The sequence below is a fragment of the Diabrotica virgifera genome, chromosome 5 (assembly GCF_917563875.1).
Source record: "Diabrotica virgifera virgifera chromosome 5, PGI_DIABVI_V3a".
NCBI lineage: Eukaryota > Metazoa > Arthropoda > Insecta > Coleoptera > Chrysomelidae > Diabrotica > Diabrotica virgifera.
Window position 1 is genome coordinate 58,346,446 of NC_065447.1, and position 23,382 is coordinate 58,369,827.

Below are 23,382 nucleotides of genomic sequence, written 5' to 3' on the forward strand. Positions count from 1 at the left end.
TAAATTTTGAAATTTCATGTATGTTTTCGATAATAGAGCTTATGCATAAATTCTGTAGACTTTCCATCTTCCACATCTGAAAAATGAATTCACCTATGTGTTATACTGTAGTGGCCCCAGGGCAACGTATCAAAAGTGTTGGAGAGTAAGTGCCGTTTGTCATCAAAAGGGTTTAAGGCTATTTTAGTTTGCTCAATACTGTAAACTTCATGTAATTTAGATTGTATACAACGCTGTGTTGCATAAAAAAGTGATTTTGTTTCGGCAGTTTCACGAAAACTTTTCAAACAATTCAAATAATCATCAAAGTTAATTTTCATCTTTACAACATTCATCTTAACCCCTTTCGACTTTTTAACATCTTTCTCCCCAGCCACTTTATATGTATATTGCTTTGAACGAAGACCAACGAAGTGAGTCATGATTTTTGAGTTATTCTCATCTTTCATTAGACCTGGCACTTTTTTGTTTACTAAAGGAATATTCCAAGGATTATTTGGGGGATAATCGCTTGTATCAAATCTATGAATGTCAGGCTTAATCATTTCCTCGTATATATCATTACATTCAGTTTCATAAATCAATCCATCAGTATCAATATAAAGCAATTTATTTTGATTTAATGGGAATTTTTGTAACATATAGTCATAATGAAATTCATATATGCAGGTTTTAGAAAGTTCTAAAATTGCCATTCCAACATACAATGGTTTATTAAAAATAATTTCAGCTTTCTTTAATTCTACTGCCATTAATGATTGATCGAAAATAACGCGACTATGAAACTTCGGGCTAGCAATCAAATTTCGAGCACCTACGCGTCCCTCCCATTTATTTACTAGTTTCACCAGCCTATGCTTCCTTTGGTTCTCCATGGTCTTCCCGAATACAGCGTTGTTCATGAGCTTGTATAAGTTTTTCTCAAAGCTTGTTTTAGCTTGAGCCCTCAATTGTGTATTAAGAGCAATGTAACCTTTTAACCAAGTCATTTGCTTGAATCTCAATACCTTATGAATTTTAGTAAGAACTAATCCATGTGATATAGCCTGTTTTAGGTTCCTGTAGTGAATAACGTAGTTAGTTTTATTGTACAGAGTGGACAAGAGTTTAGATTGTTTGGAACCAGGAGGTTTGCAATGCTCTACACAAAACGGTAAATCTTTATGGTAGTCATGTAAGTTTTCTGGATAAGAGAGATCAACTTCAAGAATGTATCCCTCTTTTGCATCGTCAGGTATTGACATAACATCGATATTTGTATCATCCCAATGGAAACCTCCATAAGGGAGAGGTTCACTCATCGCCCAACCATATAGATTGTTAACATCAAGGTACATGAGATATTTAGAAGGTTTAGATGGATCGTAATTCATCATGTATTTGTTGTTAGCCTCCCCCATCCGGTTACAACACTGTGATATACCTCCACGTATACCTCGTTCATAGAATAAAAGCATATCAACATCTTGTATAGTTTCCAAGTGACATCCTGTATACTTGAGCATTGCATCCCATGTAAAACCTGGGATGGTATAGTAGTGTCCTGGATCTAATCCATATGTCTTGAAGCATGTGTCTCGAAAAGTTTCGAAAACTACAGCCAAAAGAAGTATATCTGTCTTCATGTATAAATTACTGTAATCCCAAAGAGTCTTCATGTTAAATTTCTCCCACACTAATTTAGCGTGAGCATAATTTGAATCTGATATATGCTCATCGTTCAGTTTATTGTAGAATTTTTCTTTATTTGGCAACTTTGTTTCATCCAACCGTTCAATTTTATCTAAATAATCATAAAAGAATACTCCTTTTTTAGTTAACAACTTAAACGTTTCATCATCTAAATTTGGAAATTGTTTTCTTAAAATTCCAAAATTTTCTGGCTTCAAAGTTGAAACTAAGCTATCTAATGAACTCCCCATAAATCTAAAAGTATCAATGAACCGGAATCTAATATTTGTCTTTTTATGGTAAACTGTGAAACTAATATATTTTTCTTTGTTGACTGGTAAAATGGAAATGTCGTACATTTTCGCTAAATCCTTTATTATGAAATGCGAGTCGTAACCACTCATATTGTGGAAGGCTATTGGAACCACAAATGTTTTTTTATAATTTAAATTGCACCCATTGTGTGCAAAACCTCTAAAATTGCCAGTCAAATGACAATGGTCTCTTACAATTCGATCCTTCTCCAAAAATTTTCTATTACAAATGTGACATCTCTCAGTAGCATCTTTTAAACTTACTTCAACGTTCATGGGTTGAATATTTATTAATTTTGAATGAATAAATTGAGCTAAATTGTCAATTTCATGTGAAAACCATGACATACAATCCAAACCCACATGACTTTTGTAGAATGAAAAATTATCGTCATAATTACACTTAAAATATAATCCGGCACTGTACGCTGTGTGTCTTTGATATGGATGCGTTGACGTAGTTGATGGTGTTGAGTGGGATGCGCGAAGAGGAACGAGCAGTGATTCAAAATCTGCGTATACTAGGAATGGCAATTTTTCTTTGTAAACAAAGTTTTTAAATTTGACATATGGTTCTTTGGTGAAACTTATTTTGCAGTCATCTATCTTTTCACAGTAGATGATATGAGCATCCAACTTTTCTTTTGTATAAAAATAATTAAGACATCTGTCACATATATATTTCTTTCCATTGTGTTTAGAAAGTTGTGACTTGACAAGTTTGCCTAAATCTTTTATCCAAATATAGTGAAAATGTATTAGATCTTCATCACGTCCACCACTCCATGGTCCGACGTTGTCCACTTCATTATTAAAATAATATTTATTTTGAACTATCAACAGATTGACATGTTTTTCCCGTTTTTGTTTAGTTAATCTCACAGGAAGTACCGAAAAATTGAAAAGCTCATCTTTAACATTTAACTCGAAAACATTAACGGAAATATTTTCATTATTTTTTTCAAAGAGGGAAATTTGATTTAGAGTTACTGGAAATGTAAGACCTTTTAAATTAAGGACAGTGGTGTAATGAGGATATGAAGTAGTTTTGTTAGTGTTTATGTTAACTGAATATAGGGCTGATACAATGGCCCAAGCAAAACAAGCCTGGTCGTTATTCTTAACATTGATACAAGCTCGTTTTTGGTAACTTTAGGATGCAATTGAATATACGATGAGGCTCCTTTAGCCATTTCAAATTTATTAATGTTTATTTCTAAAGATATAATTTGATTCAGTGCCCAACCACTCTGAGATTCCTCAAATTCAGATAAATCGGTCAAAACAATATTTTTAACGTAAACTTCAAACCAATAATTTAAATCGGTAGTCACATCAATAACTTCATTTTTAGTATTAAAATATTTTCTTTCTAAATTTTCCACCTCCTCAGCTTTTTTGATAAATTCCCCACAAAATGTAGTATTTACTTTTAACATGCCCATTCTTTTTAAGTTGTATTCAATTTTCTTTTGAAATAGTTTAAAAGCATCGGCAAAAAACTGTAAAATATCTTTATGCTCTTTGTTAATAATTATTCCTGTTTGTACTCTACTTTGAAAAATTGATACTATATTTCTCCATACAACCTTTGCTTTACTTCTACGTATATTATTTAACCCACCGCCTGCAACGGAATTTAAATTTTGAAGTATAATTAAAAATCTTTTAAGGATCCCTACATTGGTTTGAAGTTTTCGTAGCGTCCCTATACTTAAATCGCCATCCTTAATAGCTAAATTGCATAAACATATATGTTTTTTAACTTGTTTTATCCAATTTTTTGTTTCTCTATCCGAACAACGCTTTTTTAAAAAAAGTAATTTTTCAGTTTCATCAAATTTTTTAATTATCTCACTACTAAGAATGGCGATTTCCTCAGAATTCATTTTTCAAAATTTTGGATATGAAAAATCTACTTACAGTTTTTTAAATTTCAATTATTTCGAATGACGCTGCAGGATTTAGCTTGCTCGACGTGCTCACCAGGCCTCTGAATACGACAGCGTACTTTTCTGTCCTCAACTGATCTATATAGGGGGTGTAGTCCTCGGTAACCCGCTTCGGTAGGAACACCACACTTTCCTCTAATTCTAGAAGCACCGATTGGCCAAATGCAGTGTTGACGATTTTACTGTTTATTATTTTATATGGTTTGTCAACTTCCAGTTGCTGTAGTTTTGTAATCGGTTTGTCTTCTTTCTTAACAACAGAAACTTTGTTTAGTTTGTTTAGATCCATCTGAAATAATTGCGAATGTAAGTTCATTTGCTACATTGCAGATTCTATTATTAAAAATTACATGATTTTGAAGTAAATTATAATAAAATTGCAACAGTGAAAATATGAAAAAAGACATTGACGTAATAAAAAGCTACGGCTACAAAATCATGTCTATATAATAGGATACATTACATACGAGTTTTAACAACTCATAATAGACGGTAAACGTGGACTAGGATACAAACGAAAGTCATAACTTAAGAATGTACACACGAATACCACGCTACGCTGTCTCTTGCAGGTCTGAGGAAAATTGCAACAGTAAATCATAAAAGATGACATTGAAATGATAAAAAACTAAAACTGAGGTAAAATTGTAACAGTAAAATATAAAATATTACAAAACATTAAACTGGTAAACATACAGAAACTACATAATCACAGTATAAGGGCTATACGGGAACGAGCACACAAAAATAAAATTTCCCCAGATCTACTGAAAAACTGGGCCTTTCACAACATCTGGCAACAGCGCCTCCCATAAGAGCCTGTGTATTAGCGTAAGATAGAAAATCAATTTTCTCCCAGATTCTGGGGAAATTTTACAAAGATTTTAAGGATGCATTACGTACGAGTTTCTACAGCTCGTAATAGAAGGTAAACGTGGACCAGGACGCAAACGCAACTCATTACGAGTTTCTACAGCTCGTAATAGAAGATAAACGTGGACCAGGACGCAAACGACACTCATACCTTAAGAATATACACATGAAGGTTTTGAAAAAAATGATTTACCGGCTATTATGTAGATTTCAGGTCTTTAAGGTAAAATCGCAGCAGTAAAACATTGAAATGATGAAAAAGCAGAAACTACAAGATCATTATTCTATACTAATGGGATGCATTACGTACGCCTTTCTACAACTCGTAATAAACGTGGACCAGGAGGCACACGCAACTCATAACTAAATATACACACATGAGGGCTTGAAACACAAACAGCATTTACCGGTAGAAAAGCGGAAACTACAAAATCATAGTTATACAATAGGATGTTTCTACAACTCATAATAGAAGGTAAACGTGGACCAGGACGCAAACGGAACTCATTACTAGTTTCTACAGCTCGTAATAGAAGATAAACGTGGACCAGGACGCAAACCACACTCATAACTTACAAAAAATTACATAAGAATATACGCAAGAAGACTTGAAACAAAAAGCATTTACAGGTAAATAGGCTCCAGGTCTTTAAGGTAAAATTGCAACAGTAAAACACAAAAGAAGACGGAAGACTTCTGAAGTAGCAAATAATTAAATACTAAAAATATTTACTTACTTTTTTAGTTGTATTGATCACACTCACAAAACGATTACTTGGTGTAGTTCGTGACTGACAGAAACTCTATGAAATGGCTATCCCCGATTTCAGTTTAAATAGTAGCTACTCCGGAAATGCCTCGTGAACACATTCACGTTTTAATTGCATCTTTTAACTAGTAATTTGCAAACGATTAAAAAACATTTGCACTTAATTCGTGGGAACGACATGTGCATAATATTTATAGAATTTGTACATCCTTTAACTAGTAATTTGCAAACCATTGGAATGTGGATGTATCCGGTTCACTCGTGGGAACGACATATAATATTTATAGTTGGTGCATTAACGTATGACATCATTGGAATGTGGATGTATCCGGTTCACTCGTGGGAACGACATATAATATTTATAGTTGGTGCATTAACGTATGACATCATTGGAATGTGGATGTATCCGGTTCACTCGTGGGAACGACATATAATATTTATAGTTACTGTCAGCGTATTTCCCGCGGTTCACTCATTTCGCCACACGTGCATTAACGTATGACATCATTGGAATGTGGATGTATCCGGTTCACTCGTGGGAACGACATATATAGTTGCCGTTGCGTCAGCGTCCACATTGCAATATATTTTTATTACTTGGAGGTACTCACGTATTTTTCTTTGAATTCTAAAAGCACATTGTAGAATGCAGGCGGGGTGCATTCGTTTGTATGAAATTATAATACTAAAAAATCGTTGCTTTTTGCCGACACCGTATCTACATTGCCTAATTTTGTTACATAACGCCATTTTTACCGCCCCCGGAGGCCCCACCCTATGGGATTCTTCTTCAGAGGCCTCAACGCCGCTGTCCGCCTCATTGCAACACGAATTCTCACCCCCTACAGGGTGCGACAGGGTGTACTTCTTAGGGTTCTTTTATAACGATAGGGTTCTTCTTCAGAGGCCCCAACGCCGCTGGCCGCCAACACGTCTACTTCTCAGCCCTATGACGACAGGGTGTACTTCTTAGGGTTCTTTTATAACGACAGGGTTCTTCTTCAGAGGCCTCAACGCCGCTGGCCGCCAACACGTCTACTTCTCACCCCCTATGACGACAGGGTGTACTTCTTAACGACAGGGTTCTTTTATAACGACAGGGTGTACTTCTTGCACCAGAGGCTACGGCCTCAACGCCATCCTAGCCATCAAGCTGGCCGCCATCTTGGATCTTGGATCTCAGATTCCCATATCTCTACTACTAACACCATTTTCAACAGACATAAATTCCTTACCGGGACATTTACAAATGGAATGTTACGAAATGCAATGTGATGCATAGCTGAAAGAAAAATTTAATCTGGTTGGCGTGGAAGAATTCTATAACAACTATTTTGACAAGGAGAAATATCCTACATTTTACAAACATGCTCTGTTCATGATTTCATTATTGGGAAACACTTACACGTGTGAACAACTTTTTAGTAGGATGAGATGAAGCATATTAAATCCCATATCAGAATACGGATTACCGATGCATGTTCATCTAGAAAACAAAAATATACCATGTTCGGGATACTTGAGCAGCCAGGTTGCAAATGGGTTTTTTGGGTACTATATACCTAATACATTATACATACAAAAATGCCCGTCACAGTTCGGATGAGAAATTCAGTTGTTAACAAATAAGTGTCAAAAATGGCAGTTTTTTCGTTTAAATCGCTACGGGTAAAAATAGGGTAATTAAATATCTTATTTATACTGTTATTTTTTAGTAGATGAGCCAAGGTTTAAAATGGCAGTTTTTGAATTTCGGTTTGATCATTTGTTGCTTCAGAAATTGCAAAATAAAACTAAAATTTCGAAAATAAAAAAATTGCTATAACTTTTGCGAAAATGACCTTAAGACTTTCATATTGCACAAAAAGTTGAGACAAACAGTCCATATAATGCACAAAAATTTTTAAGATGATGTTCAATTAGTTTAAATTTTATTCAATTTGTTTATCCCAATGAGCTTTTTCTTCGCAATATCGTTGTTCAGAAAATAGTAATGTAATAGCAATTCTGTGAAAACCACATGAAAGAAGAAAAGTCATGTGTTCAAAGTATTTTAAAAAAATCATTAAAACGTCATTTTTATCATTCCGAAAACATTTTACTAAAGTAGGGCCATTTTTAGTTCATAAACAATTTGAATAACTTTGTTAATATTGACTGTAGATTAAAACTACTTTGGGATTTGAAAAGCTGGTATTTTTATACGAATTTTCAAAAAAACACTTTTTGCCTAGGTTAATTACAGTCAAAGTTAGTCACTTTTTTTATTTAATGTTGTTCTGAAGCTATACTTGGGCGTCGAAACGTTAATAAATTCATTTTTTTGGTAAAATTGTGGCTTATTTCCCATTTTTTATTTAATTGACAGCTACTTTGTTTATAACAATTAAGCAACCCAACTAGCGCCATTTCGAAGTTGAAGGTATATAGTTTATGTGTAAAAGTTTGAGTAAACATTAAACTTCAACAGAGCTGTTAATTAATCTTTAAAAATAACGTTCTAACGAAATCGATTTGTGGTCGGTGGAAATGAATATTAAAATCCGTGCACTCAAAAAATGAAACTGATTCTTCAAACATAATATGCTGCGATTAATATCTCCAGAGCTTGTTGATGGATTTTGATCATAATTTTTTTAAATTGTATGTACTCGTAGTCTTGTAGAGTACGTTATGTACGTAAATCCCCACCTAACATTTCAAAATGTTAAGGGGAGTTCCCTTTATCACTCAGGGATATGAAAAATAGATTACGACCGATTTCTAAGACCTACCGAATATACATATATAATTTCATAAAAATCGGTCAAGCGGTCTAGGAGGAGTATGACAACTAACACTGTTACAGGAGAATTTTATAGATGTAAATATATAGATGGGTATTAACAAATAGGGGTTGGTGATGGAAAAGTGTAAATTAAGGGTTGTATAAATCATATAAAATTAAGATAGACAATTTTGTCCAAAAACTTATGGGTATGAAGAATAGATTAAAACCTATTCTCAGTCCCATAGGATATACTTGTAAAATTTCATAAAAATCGACCAAGCCGTTTCGGAGTAGTATGGTAACTAACACTGTTACAGAAGAATTTTATGTATATTGAAGTAACTGTGAATTAAATAAAAGTGGCTAACTTTGACCGTAATTAACATAGGCGAAAAGTTTTTTTTTTAATTTGTGTAAAAATACAAAGCTTTTGAAATTCCAAGGTAAATTTACTCTACAGTCAATATTAACAAAGTTATTCAAATTGTTTTCAAGCCAAAAATGACTCTACTTTAGTAAAATGTTTTCGTAGTGACAAAAATTACTTTTTAATGATTTTCTTCAATAACTTGAAAACAAGACTATTGTTCTTTCATGTGGTTTTCACAGAATTTCTATATAATTATTATTTTCTGAACAATAACATTACAAAAAAAGCTCTTTGGGATAAACAAATTGAATAAAATTTAAACTAATTGACGAATCGTCTTAAAACTTTTTGTGCAGTATATGGACTCTTTGACTCAACTTTTTGTGAAATATAAAAGTCGTAAGATCACTTTCGCGAAAGTTATAGCAAATTTTTTATTTTCGAAATTTTAGTTTTATTTTGCAATTTTCGAAGCAACAAATGATCGGACCAAAAATTAAAAAACTGCCGTTTTAAACATTGGCTCATCTACTAAAAGAAGAATACTATAAATAAGATATTTAATTATCCTATTTTTACCTGTAGCGATTTAAACGAAAAAACTGCCATTTTTGACCCTTATTTGTTAATAACTAAAATTCTCGTCCGAACTGTGACGGGTATTTTTGTATGTATAATGTATTAGGTATATAGTACCCAAAAAACCCATTTGCAACCTGCTGCTCAAGTGTCCCGACAAAAACCTTATTTCCCTGGAGTATTATGTAGTTCCGCTAAACAAAGTCAGATATCTCATTAATTTACAAATTTGTTCAGTTAGCAGAATGATACATAAAACAAAAAATTAGTGCCTTTATTTTTTCATTAAATTGTCTTACCAAGAAGTTTGTTTTATTTCTAAAAATATCTTCAAAATGATGTTTTTTTTGTTCGTTAGTTAGCTACATAAGATTATTTAGTAGTGCGGCCCGGTGCGAAATTGTGTTTCCGAATTTTGGCCCGGCTGCCGAAAAGGTTGGTCACCCCTGCTATATTGTTAATATATTTTTTTATTAAGATCTAATTCGCCAGTTGTTATGTTCTTTTAATGGGCCCAGTATCCTAGGTAATATTTTTCTTTCCAACACATCTAATGCATTCGCAGATGTCTGTGTAGTGTGACCAACTCCAATTCAGTCGAATTCGGGACAAGGCTGAAAAAAATACCTAAAATCCGGGACTTTTCGATGAAAATCGGGCTATTTTTTTTAATATAGAATTTAATATAATCATTTTATTGATTATTTAACATTTTTATGTTGATAAAATTTTTTTTGATGGGATGGACTGTAATGATAATTAAATTTTTGTTAGTTTTTGACGTTTCGACTTCCAATCCGGAAATCGGTCTCAAAAAAGGAAAAATTAGAAAATCAACTGATGTTGGATTTCCATGTAAATAGAACCTTAGATTAATATAAAAATATATTTATCATTGTTATCATTATTTAATAACCATGCTTTTGAATCGTCTTTTCAGAAGACGATAATTAAAATACTGAAACGGGAAAAAGTTTAGAGTTTGTGTTTTCGTAGAACTATAATACCACGATATAAAATGCATGCGTTTTGGATGTGGTATTAGTATTACACTCTAGGAATTGTCGACTTTTTTTTGTCCCACCAATTCAATTTGATGTGAATTCTTAGAAGAATAACGTGTTCAAAATTTCAAAATAGAATTTTACCAAAACGTTGAAAATCCGGGTGGCCCGGAAGCCTTGTCCGGGACGCCGGGACACGACTTTGTAATTCGGGCCATGTCCCGGATTTTTCGGGCTAGTTGGTCACACTAGTTATAACCCATGTTTCATACCCATAACTTACTTTAGGTCTTATTGCTTTATAGACCCGGAGTTTTGTTTTCCGATGTGTTTCGGGAGTTGAGTATGTGGATCATTGCGAAATATTCTTTATTTGCTACCATAAGCCTTCTATTTATTTCCGGTTCTTCTTCATTATTTGCGATCAGCTCCATTCCTAAGTACGTAATTCGAGTGTTCTGTATCGTCTATAAAATGTTGTTGTTGCGCTTGTCTATTTGATCTGGTTTGTATGAGCAGTTTTGTTTTCTTAGTATTTATTGTTAGCCCTACAACTTCTAAATTTTGTTTCAACTCAACGTAGCTTTCTTCCGCCGCATTCTTTGTTCTGCTCATTATGTTTATATCATTTGCGTATGCTGCTAATTGGGTAGATTTTTTTGTATGTTATTTCCGCTCACCGTCAACCGTCTACTTGCATATTGAAGAAAAATATTAAAAAGTGTTGGAGCCAGTTCGTCGCCTTGTTTCAGTCCTTGCATACATGTGATTTTGTTTCTGTCACTGTCATTTGCATTAGTCTTATTAATTTTGATGGTATGCCAAATTCTTGCAATATATTAGATAGTATTGTTCTATCTATTTAATCATATAGACGAAGCAATAAAGCACTAATAGTCTAAGAGCTAGTGAACCCTCCGACTAACGGTCGTCCTGTAAGGCTAGAAATTTTTCTAGTGATAATTTATAGCACACCAAGGCTAAAAACCATGACCTGGCAGGCTTCAGCGGCGCACGTGTATCTACCAGGTGAATCGAAAAGTGCAAATTTAGGGAGTAAAATAAACTTTCTCCTGTAAGGTTTAAATTTAAGTATGTGTTTGAGTAAGTCATTTAGAAGAAATGTGTACAATGACAGGCGATTCTGAAGAGCATAAGACCTTGCCAGGCGAGCGGAAAGATTAGGGGTTTTTCCTAAAATTATTCTTTTTGCATCCAATAATTTTTTTTAGATTTTTTGAATAATTCCAAACAGAAAAGACCTTTAGTGATTTTTCTCTTAAGTTAATAGTTTTTGTTATATAAGCGATTGAAAATTGCCAAATCGGCCATTTTTAACCCTAAATCGGACATTTATCTAAAAATTTCAAAGTTGCCAAGGTAGGTAGATATTCTTTAAGGTCAAACCGGCAAACAGGTGTATGTTCTCAAAGAAATTGAAAGTGTGTAAAAAAATTTTTAATAATCAGCTAAGTACTTTCAACACAAAACGTGCCATCATCAGAGCTTCCTAAAAGGACATTTAAGATAAGAGATTTTTTATAAACAAAAGATTGAAAAAACTTACGTCCTCTTATAAATCCTTCATAGAAGAGTAGGTAATTGTTAAAATTCACATGATAAATCATGGATACTGGGCAAAAGCCACAGATATCGGGTATAAAACCCTTAAAATTAAAAGTTTATCACATCTAAATTCTTTTTTAGTTTAAAAATTACAACATGGCTGCGTCAAACCATTGTGAGTTCACGTGAACAGCTGAGCGCTGTCATTCATTCAAATGATAAAGAAGGAACCACTAATTTATGCGCCCTCTATATTGGTATGTAAATAAAAATTAAAAATTAATTAAATTGAAAATGGCTAAAAGGCCATGTGTTGGTTAAATTAATTCTAAGTGAAGATACTGAATTTTTAAAGTTAAATTTTCAAAATTACAAATATTAATATTGAAGTGAAATGTTAACGTGTATGTAAGTTATCAAAATTCTTTTAAAAAACAAACCGTTATGGTTTGACCAAGTGTGGAAGAAGTTAGATGAAAACAAACCAAGGAGAAGTCTCATTTGTCAAGTTCAGAGTTCGAAAGCTGTAATTTTATAAAATTAACAAATTTACCAATAGATTAAGTCAAATCTCAAATATTCTACTTATATGTAATCAATGAAAGAAAACTCAAGAATACCGAAAAAGTAATGTTCAAAATACCTACAGCAATTGTTGGGTAGGTATACTTATACTAAACCAAAATTATTAAAGAAATTTCTTAAAGATAGGATCAAATTTACAATTTAATTGAATCTGAGTATTAACACAGTTTTGAGGATTTCTTTTCATTTCTCTACTTATTTCTAGATCTTCTAGTAGATTCATTTTAGTATAGTTATTATTTGGTATGCTATGTAGGATCCTACTATCTCTTTGGGGACTAAAGCTGTGTTTCGATGCATGCAAATGATAACCAAAACTAGATTTATCGATCTTTGAAAGATGTTCTTTAATACGTGTATCCAACGGTCGCATCGTTCTACCTACGTAGGTCACAGGGCAGTCACCACATGACAATTTATATATGCCACTTTTAGAAGTTTTTTTAATTCTGTCTTTAGTATGAGAAAAAATAGACCTGATGTTTTCTTTACATTTAAATGAGAGTTTTAAGTTAGGAATGTTATTTAAGATTTTGGCTATATTGTCTGAAGTATAACCTATGTATGATATAGATCTATACATAACTTCTGAATTGGAGTTGTCAGGAGTAGCATTATAAGCTAGAGATCTGTTCCTTTTATTCCTTAATTTGTTGAGTATGTTGTCAACCAAAGTCGGGGAGTAACCATTTTTATTTACATACCAATATAGAGGGCGCATAAATTAGTGGTTCCTTCTTTATCATTTGAATGAATGACAGCGCTCAGCTGTTCACGTGAACTCACAATGGTTTGACGCAGCCATGTTGTAATTTTTAAACTAAAAAAGAATTTAGATGTGATAAACTTTTAATTTTAAGGGTTTTATACCCGATATCTGTGGCTTTTGCCCAGTATCCATGATTTATCATGTGAAGTTTAACAATTACTCTTCTATGAAGGATTTATAAGAGGACGTAAGTTTTTTCAATCTTTTGTTTATAAAAAATCTCTTATCTTAAATGTCCTTTTAGGAAGCTCTGATGATGGCACGTTTTGTGTTGAAAGTACTTAGCTGATTATTAAAAATTTTTTTACACACTTTCAATTTCTTTGAGAACATACACCTGTTTGCCGGTTTGACCTTTTTAGAAGTGTGTACAAGTCATACAGTCTGTTTCAAGATATTCTTTAAACATTGATTAATGAAATCCCAAAGAGTTTTTTAATACAATATCGGAAACGCCTTTGTTTTTTAATTGCTAATCAAGCGGGCGCGACACTGTGGTATAAGTGAGGACGTCTGAGTTGGCATAAATTCATTATCTCGAGAATGGGCAAATTTCAAGAGAAATCCTCAGACAGGTCGATTTTTATTTTTAAATTAAGACTTTTTGGCATATATGTAATACTAGTGACGTCATCCATCTGAGCGTGATGACTCAAACGTCCTCACTTATACTACAGTGACGCGCTCGCTTGATTAGCAATTAAAAAAACAAAGGGGTTTTCGATATTTTATTGCAAATAACTCTTCGGGATTTCATCAATCAATGTTTAAAGAATATCTACGTACCTTGGCAACATTGAAATTTTTAGATAAATGTCCGATTTAGGGTTAAAAATGGCCGATTTCGCAATTCTCAAAATTTTCAATCGCTTATATAACAAAAACTATTAACTTAAAAGAAAAATCACTAAAGACGTTATCTGTTTGGAATGTATCAAAAAACCTAAAAAAAATTGTTCGATGCAAAAAGAATAATTTTAGGAAACACCCCTAATATTTCCCCTCGCCTGGCAAGGTCTTATGCTCTTCAGCTGACTTACTCAAACACATACTTAAATTTAAACCTTACAGGAGAAAGTTTATTTTACCCCCTAAATTTGCACTTTTCGATTCACCTGGTAGATACACGTGCACCGCTGAGGCCTGCCAGGTCATGGTTTTTAGCCTTGGTGTGCTATGAATTATCACTAGAAAAATTTCTAGCCTTACAGGACAGCCGTTAGTCGGAGGGTTCACTAGCTCTTAGACTATAAAATCGGCCTTACCTCCGAAAAAAAAAAGGACAAGCCGGATCTTAATATTTCTTTTTGCATTCGATTCGTGAATGCGCCAGGAAACTTTGTGAACCGGAGCCATGATATAATATTGAAAAACTGCATACAAAAAATGCATTCTTAAAGTGCATCTCAAACAGACAATAAAAAAAATTCAGAACTCGTCAATTATCGGCGGAAATGAGTTCAATTTTGTTACTCGGGGGTTTTTGGGGTCGCTGAAAACGAATATGACGTCAAAGTGATCTCCAGTTTACCTGTTGCCAAGGGTACCTACTGTTTACATCTTCATTAAAATTCATTCAAAAATTAGTCAAAAATCATTACTTGGGGGTTTTTGGGGCCGCTAACGACGAATATGACATCGGAAATAATTTTTGGAGTACTTGGTGCCCAGGGCACCTACTGTTTAGCTCCCTTGTGGAGTGTTCGGCAAAAAATTTATTAAAAAATTAGTCAAAAATAATTACTCGGGGATTTTGGGGTCGCTAACGACGAATATGACATCGGAAGCGATCTCCGGAATACCTGGTGCCCAGGGAACCTACTTCTTATTGAGTTTTCGCCAAATTCATTAAAACATTAGCCAAAAATCATTACTCGGGGGGTTTTTGGGTCGATGACGACGAATATGACATCGGAATTGATCTACGGAGTACCTGGCACCCAGGGTACCTACTGTTTACCTCGTTTTCTGGAGTTTTCGGCAAATTCATTAAAAAATTAGTCAAACATCATTAGTTACGAGATAAACAGTAGGTACCCTGGGCACCGGGTACACCGGAGATCACTTCCGATGTCATATTCGTCGTCTGAGACCCCAAAAACCCCTAAGTAATGAATTTTAACTAATTTTTTAATTAATTTGCCAAAAACTCCAGAAAACGAGGTAAACAGTAGGTACCCTGGGTACCAAGTACTCCGTAGAGCACTTCCGATGTCATATTCGTCGTCAGCGACCCAAAAAACCCGAGTAATCATTTTTGGCTATTTTTTTAATGAATTTTCCGAAATCTCCATAATAAGTAGCCACCCTGAACATCAGGTATTCCGGAGATCGCTTCCGATGTCATATTCGTCGTTAGCGATCCCAAAAACACCCGAGTAATTATTTTTGACTAATTTTTTAATAATTTTTTTGCCGAAAACTCCATAAGACGAGGTAAACAGTAGGTACCCTGTGCACCAGTTACTCCGAAATTACTTCCGATGTCATATTCGTCGTTGGCGGCCCCAAAAACCCCCCGAGTAATGATTTTTGACTAATTTTTAATGGTTTTGCCGAAAACTCACAAGACGAGGTACACAGTAGGTATCCTGGGCACCAGGTACTCAGATCATATTCGTTTTCAGCGACCCCAAAAACCCCCGAGTTATAAAATTGAACTCATTTCCGCCGATAATTGACGAGTTCTGAATTTGTTTTATTGTTATAAATATATTGAACAGTCATATATTCTTATATGACCATCAACATATAACTGTGAATCTTGATGGGCCAAACGGCTAAATACCATATATTTTGTTATTGAACAGTTTATGTTTAGGCCAAACTCTCTTCCCACTGTGTCAATGGCATTTAAAAGGTGTTGTAATGTATTCATATCATCACTTAAAATAACTGTATCGTCTGCATGTCTGATTGTATTTATCAGAATTCCATTAACTTTCACACCCCATTCCAAAATATGGAGCGCTTCTTTAAGGGCACCCAAAGTCCCATTTAACGACAATGTTAACATTATGTCATATAGCTCTGTAACCAAAGCACTTAGAGACCTAATTTTTTGTTTATTTTTAAACTAGATGTATTATTTAGTCCCGCGTAGATTTTTGTAAAGTTAGAGTGAAAGAAACATTTGTTTTAAAATTTTTTAAAATACTCTTACAAAAAAACCTAAAAAAGTTAAGATTTTATTTTTTATTTTACTTGTTTTTCTACATTTTTCAATAAAATTTTACGCGGGACTAGATATTATCTATCTACAACTACTGTAAAAATTTGGACCTTCGATCATCTAAGGAACCAGAGATATCTACCATCAAAAGTTAAAAACCTAGTATTCGGGAAATCGCAAAGACGTAAAACACTCTAATAGGCTATAAACTTACCGGTACACGGTAAGTTGAGTGCAGACGTTCAGAAAACAAATAGTTTTGTAACCATGGAAATTTTATACTATAATGTGTTATATACCGTTGGAAAGAGAAGATTTCAGAGAATAATTTTCAATCATAACCCAAAAAACTTAAAAAATTCAATTTTTGGACTTTGGGTGACCTTAAATATTCTATCTGAATATAAATTGAATAACAGTGGGGACAGCATACAACCCTGTCTGGCACCTCTTATTTTGCATATTTCTGTTAATTTTAATTATGTATATTTTAATTAATTTGTGATGTTGTACTCGATCAAAGGCCTTCTCATAGTCAATAAATACAGCAAATACGTCTTTCCTTTGATCTCGGTATTTCTGTAATAATACATTTAGTGCAAAGGGTGCGATCCGGGTTCCCAGTCCATTTCTGAAGCCAAATTGTGTTTCATCCTGGTCTTCTTCACATTTACCTCTGATTCTACTATTCTACTGTGGATGATACGTAGAAAGATTTTCAAAGTGTGGCTCATGTGGTTCAAAGACCACGGTTGACAAATTTGAAAATATATCTTGTTTTATTCCAACAAAAATTTTTTGATGATCTTTCCGGGTCCCTTTAAAATGCGGGCCCGAGGCAGGTGCCTCACTGGCCTAGTGGTAAAATAGGCCCTGGTAATGTGATAGCTCATTTGAACGGGTATTAAATTCTCTATTCACAAATATAAACAGTAACATAATTATTTATACAGGGTGGCCAAAAAAACTTTTTTATACTAAATTAATTTACACAAAAAGATAAATGTATGTAATTTTTTAATTCTAAACACATATTACTGCTGTTAGAAAACATAAAAATGTTTTATTTCAAAATTAAACATTCATTTTCGCTTAAACGTAATGTTTAAATTTCCAAGAGGCAAGTGGGTGGCAGTTTTAACATTGAATTGAAGCGAAAAGCAATATTTATTTGTCAAATAAACGTGCTTTTCCTGTTTTCTGACAACAATAAAACGTATTTTGAATGAAGTAAATTACATACATTCTTCTTTTTGTCTCAATTAATTTAATTTAAAAAATGTTTTTTGAACACCCTGTATAAATAATTAGGTTAATATTTATATTGGTGAATAGAGAATTAAACACCCTTTCAAATGAGCTATCACATACCCCTATTATTCTCATTAAAAAAATTATCGGTTACGTCATCAAGCCCAGATGGATGACGTCACTAGTATGATTATGCGAATAAATTGAAATTTAAAAATAAAAATCGACCTGTTTCAGAATGTTTCCTTAAAGTCGCCGGTTTACAAAATAATGAATTTATGCGTTAATTTATGGACGCACTGTAGGTATATTTTTTGTCACTGAAACTTTTTATCATACCACTTTAAATAAGAAAATATAAAAAAAAATTGCCATTATTTGAGTAGCGTATGGAACAATTTGAAGCCTGTACAAATGTAATGAATCAAATCTCATTCTCATGAAGCATTTATAGTAGAAATATAATATAGATACACTAGTTTTTATACTTACGTGTTTGTTCTATATTGTTTCGCTATTTATTTAGAATACAATATTTTAAAAAAGCAATAACCTTTATTACACAAACATCAATCGTATAATAAACAAACACAGTCCATTGTTTAACACCAAGTGTCGTCTACATTCATAAAAACATTTTTTCGTATTAAATGAGTAATAAAATTCAACCTACAAAATATTTTGAATATCAAATGAAACAACACATTTTACAAATAACACACTAGGTGTTTATGATGAAACTGATTTTGTTTCGTGGGGTCATTTCAGAGCAGAACGTTTACCTACATCTGTAACGATTAAAGAAATTGCATTCAACTTTTTAATGCAGGGAAATAAGCAAAAAATAGACAATGTTCGGGACACTGAATTAATAACTTTTCTAGTTATTATAGACATATATAGGAAGAAAACCTACCTGTTTCCTGCCTACAGATTGGAGCCGTTTTTTAATTATTAACAATTTAGTGCAATAAACGCGATGTTTTCGAGTTTTGTACCCCATTAAAAAGCTAAATAGTTAACATAAAATTACAAAATTTGATTTTTTAAAACATTGCAAAAGCTTCAAAATGCTAATTTTTGAAATTTAAGAAGGCAATTTGTTGCTTCGCTGCTGCAAAATAAGTAAAAATCATTATTTGTAAACTTAACACTAACGTAGAATTTTTGTGTTTCACCCAAAGTTGGGCATTGGGGTACTTTATAAACCCTCGAAATTTGAGACTCGTCCATTAATTAGTTTAAAAGTTATTCTATTTGTTTATCCCAGAGTCCTATGTTTTTCAAAAACATAAGACAGAAAATAATGAATATAGGGCAATTCTGCGTATGCCAAATGAACGTATTATCACAATGTATTAAAAAGACATACAAAATTATTTATTATAGTCAAAAATCCGAAATTGCTAAATTTGGCAAAAATGGCAAATTTCCACTACCTACATTATTAACTTTGTTTGTTAATTATATGTTAAAGGAAGCCTCTCACTAGAGAGAATTCCTACATGTCATTTTTTCTTCTAATCATATTGTATATAAAAATCAATTGCTGTTCGTGTGTCTCGCTAAAACTCGAGAATGGCTGGACCGATTTGGCTAATTTTGATGTTGAATTATTTGTAGAAGTTCAGGGAAGGTTTATACTGTTTTATGTAGTCATTTTAGTAGCCACCAAAATTTTTACGTCTATAATATGTATAAAATGCTCTCTTCACAGTGTTTGTTGCCATACTCCTCCCTCCGAAACAATTTGACCGATTTTTATTAAATTTTACGCCTATATTCAGCAGGACTGAGAATAGGTTGTTACATGATACTATAAATAACATTTATAGTATCATATCATATATGTTATTTATAGGATCATGGGTTGTTATCTATTTTTCATACCCGCACTTCACAAGGGGGTTGCCGATGACGCCATAACTCTCATAATAATGACGTGAAAAATACGAAATTAAGTCGCTAGACTCCTTGCTGAATTCCGAGCAGAACCGTACTAATTTTTTTCTCTAGCCCAATCGGTGCCAAAAATACAATATCTCAAGCCGTAGAAATATTATGAGGACAGAAGAACGAGCGACAAATTTCATAGAAGAGAAGTGGAACAGTTTAACGTTCGGACTCAAACAGGGCAAAATATGATTTTTTAATTTTGCGAAATTTTCAAAAAATATCTCTAAACGGAACTTTTCCGACGAACCGTAAGCAGGAGAAAAGTTTTAATTAATTTGGTTTAATTTTATTTAATTTTATTTAATTAAAGTATTTTATTTATTTTCGTTTATTTTATTTTATTTAATTTTTTAATTCCATTTATTTTTTTTTATTTTATTTCATTTTATTAAATTTTATTTATTTTTATTAGACTCTATTTATTACACCGTTCTTAGGCGTCAACGCCCTTCGGTAGGGATCTATGGGGGAGTATCACCGAGCCGCAAGCCCTTATCCCTTGCCGTACTGCTCCCTCATAGGTCGATCAGATGCCCGCATATTCCAGTCTAAGCGCCAGATTCATATTTAGAATATTATACCGGCGCGTTAGCCTTTTTGTTTTTCCGATGGTCTGGGCTGGGCTTGAACTCACATACCTCAAGGTGAAGTGAAGTGTGGGTCAGCCGCTAGTCGCACTGAGCTATCCGATCGACTCTATTTATGTACTTCTATTTAAATTTATTATTTTCTTTTAATTTAATTTAATTTTATTTAATCAACACCTATAGAGTTGGAACCACCCCGAACCCAATCACAAATACAGGGTTGTTTTGAATGTAGATAAAATAAAGCTGTTATATTCATTATAAGATAAATAAATTTAAGATTGTATCTGTTACACTAGAAACTTTATTTTGTTACTTCTAACTAAACTTTATTACTTCAAACATCATGTGTAATTAATTAAAAATAATAATAAAACCTCCTTCACATCAAGCATTTTCGAATATTCCGACGAACCGTAAGCAGGAGAAAAGTTTTAATTAATTTGGTTTAATTTTATTTAATTTTATTTAATTTTATTTAATTTTATTTAATTTAAGTATTTTATTTATTTTCGTTTACTTTATTTTATTTCATTTTTTAATTCCATTTATTTTTTTTTTATTTTATTTCATTTTATTAAATTTTATTTATTTTTATTAGATTCTATTTATGTACTTTTATTTAAATTTATTATTTTCTTTTAATTTAATTTTATTTTATTTACTCAACACCTATAGAGTTGGAACCACTCCGAACCCAATCATAAATACTGGGTTGTTTTGAATGTAGATAAAATAAAGCTGTTATATTCATTATAAGATAAACAAATTTAAGATTGTATCTGTTGCACTCCAAACTTTATTTTGTTACTTCTAACTAAACTTTATTACTTCAAACATCATGTGTAATTAATTAAAAATAATAATAAAACCTCCTTCACATCGAGCATTTTTTGTTTATTAATTACGAATTCCTTTTGTTTATTTGAAGTTTATTGTATACAAAAGTTTGTTTTCATCTATTTAGGCAGTACGAAGTCTGCCGGGTCAGCTAGTAATTGTCATAAAATTTACTTATTGTTATGAGTAATAACAGATTGTAAATTAAATGGAGCTAAATAAAAAAAACTTTAAAAATATTGTCCGTAGAAAAACTCATTAAAAAAGCTGGTATTTTATACGAATTTTCAAAAATATAGATCAAATGGTGACTAGTCGTGGTAGGTAAGTGAAGGGAGAGCCAGGAGCCTACAAATCCACGAAAAAAAGCAACTTATAGCTAATATAATTTTCTATATCTCGGGATCTACTCAATGGATTTTGATCTTTCTTTTTTTAATTTGTATGCACTCTTTATGTACATTACAACTATGCCATTTGTCTAGACATTTATTAATTAATAAACAGTCTAATTTGTTTAAACCATTTTTGACAAAATATTTTTTTCTCAAAAATATATTTCTTTAATCATACTATCATTATTAATCATAGAAAAAGTTAAAGTACACTTTAATAGATAAATTCTCTTCAATAAATAATTATTTATTAAAAATAATTTATTTATTAAAGTGCGGGTAATATGAATAACCTTTATGTTCGCCAATGGTGAACATAAAATTTTTAATTGTATGTCAAAAAATGCAGAATAACTACCTCTTAAAACTCACCAAATTTCATTTGCATATGTCAACCGGTTTTAGAGCAATAAATAAATCGTCAGTTTGTAAGAAAAATTTAAACACCCCCTATCTCGGAAACGAAGCATTTGCGGACATACATTTATAAAGCAAACTGTTATTATTTTTTCATGCAGAATTACCACTTAAAGTTTGCCATACTTATTTAAAAACACCCTGTATTAATGAAAAACAAGGCTAGTTGTTAAAGTACCTAACTGTTTTATTATCCAACGAAAGCGTATGAACCAAAAAACAGAATATTAAGAAAACATGAGGCTATAGTTGGGTTTTAATTTCAGTATTTTATATATGCTAGAATATTCCACAGGGTGACGCGAACTTTGTGTGAGCCACACGACTCTTAGCTGCTACAAGAAAAATCGAAACACCATCATTCCGAAGAACTCTCAAAAACACTACGGCCGCATAAGCTTTATTACTTGCATCTGAAAAGGTGTGCAAACTCCAATGGTCAGCTTCAATGGGCCCAGCCTGAATCCAACGTGGAATCTCAATACTCGACAGTTCAGGAAGATGAGTAACCCATTGACAAAATTCCTCAGCCATGTCATTCTCGACTGGTGCATCCCATCCCAGGCGCTTTTCCCAAAGTTTCTGCAGCAACAGTTTAGGGAACAGAGATACGGGACAGGTAAAACCAATAGGGTCAAATATACTCTGAGCTGTAGAAAGCATCAGTCTCTTAGTTATGGGTTCTTTTCCGACCACTCCCTGAAAAATTTCACCATTGATTTTTAGGGTGTCTCTTGAGGAGTCCCAAAAAAGACCAAGAACAGGGATAACTGTTTTTGTACTACCAGAAGCCTCCCACCCTATCAAATCCATCTTAGCTTCCTCCATGATGGCAGTTGCTTCTGATACGAACTTTCTCAACTCATTCTCATCGGTAACACTAGTCACACAATTATCTACATAGAACCCACTTATAAGCTTTTCAATTGTATTTTTAGAGTACGGCATATCATTACATTTCTCCAGCGCCTTTATTAAATGAAATTATATAGTAGCACCCAAAAGAAATGGACTACAATTGACTCCAAAAACAACCCTCTTATGTCGAAATACAAATTCTTTTCCTTCATTGTTTACCCATAGGAACCTCAAAAAATCTCTGTCCTTCGAATGTACAGAAAATTGAAGAAAAGCCTTTCGAATATCCGACACAACACCTATTTTTTGTTGTCTGAATCGTAATAACACAGAAGGAATAAGTTCAATAAGATTAGGCCCTACCTCTAAACACTGGTTCAAAGAAGGACGATCCTGTTCATGAGATGATGCATCAAAGACTGGCCTAATTTTTGTGGTTTCGCTAGTATTCTTAATAACGGGCCTGTGAGGCAAATAGTGCACACAATTATTCTCTTCGGGATTATTTACTATTTCGATCACACCCTCGTTCAACCACTCATTGAATATTAAATTATACGATTCAAACAAATTGGACTTTTTCAACTGATTTAAAGTAGTATCTAACCTTCTTCTAGCGACAACTAAATTATCTGAAATTAAAGGATGCTTGTTCAACCAAGGTAACATAACCTCATACCTACC

At 32.9% G+C, this 23,382-nt stretch overlaps 1 protein-coding gene across 1 annotated transcript; it reads right to left on the minus strand.

Annotated features, from left to right (window-relative positions):
- Window positions 1–89: 89 nt before the first annotated feature.
- LOC126885366 (uncharacterized) lies at window positions 90–23,367 on the minus strand. The gene is made up of 3 exons (XM_050651924.1): window positions 22,918–23,367; window positions 3,972–4,226; window positions 90–3,104 (listed from the first exon to the last, which is right to left on the minus strand). Exons 1-3 carry the CDS (start codon window positions 23,365–23,367, stop codon window positions 90–92), a joined length of 3,720 nt encoding a protein of 1,239 aa, XP_050507881.1.
- Between the last annotated feature and the right edge of the window lie 15 nt (window positions 23,368–23,382).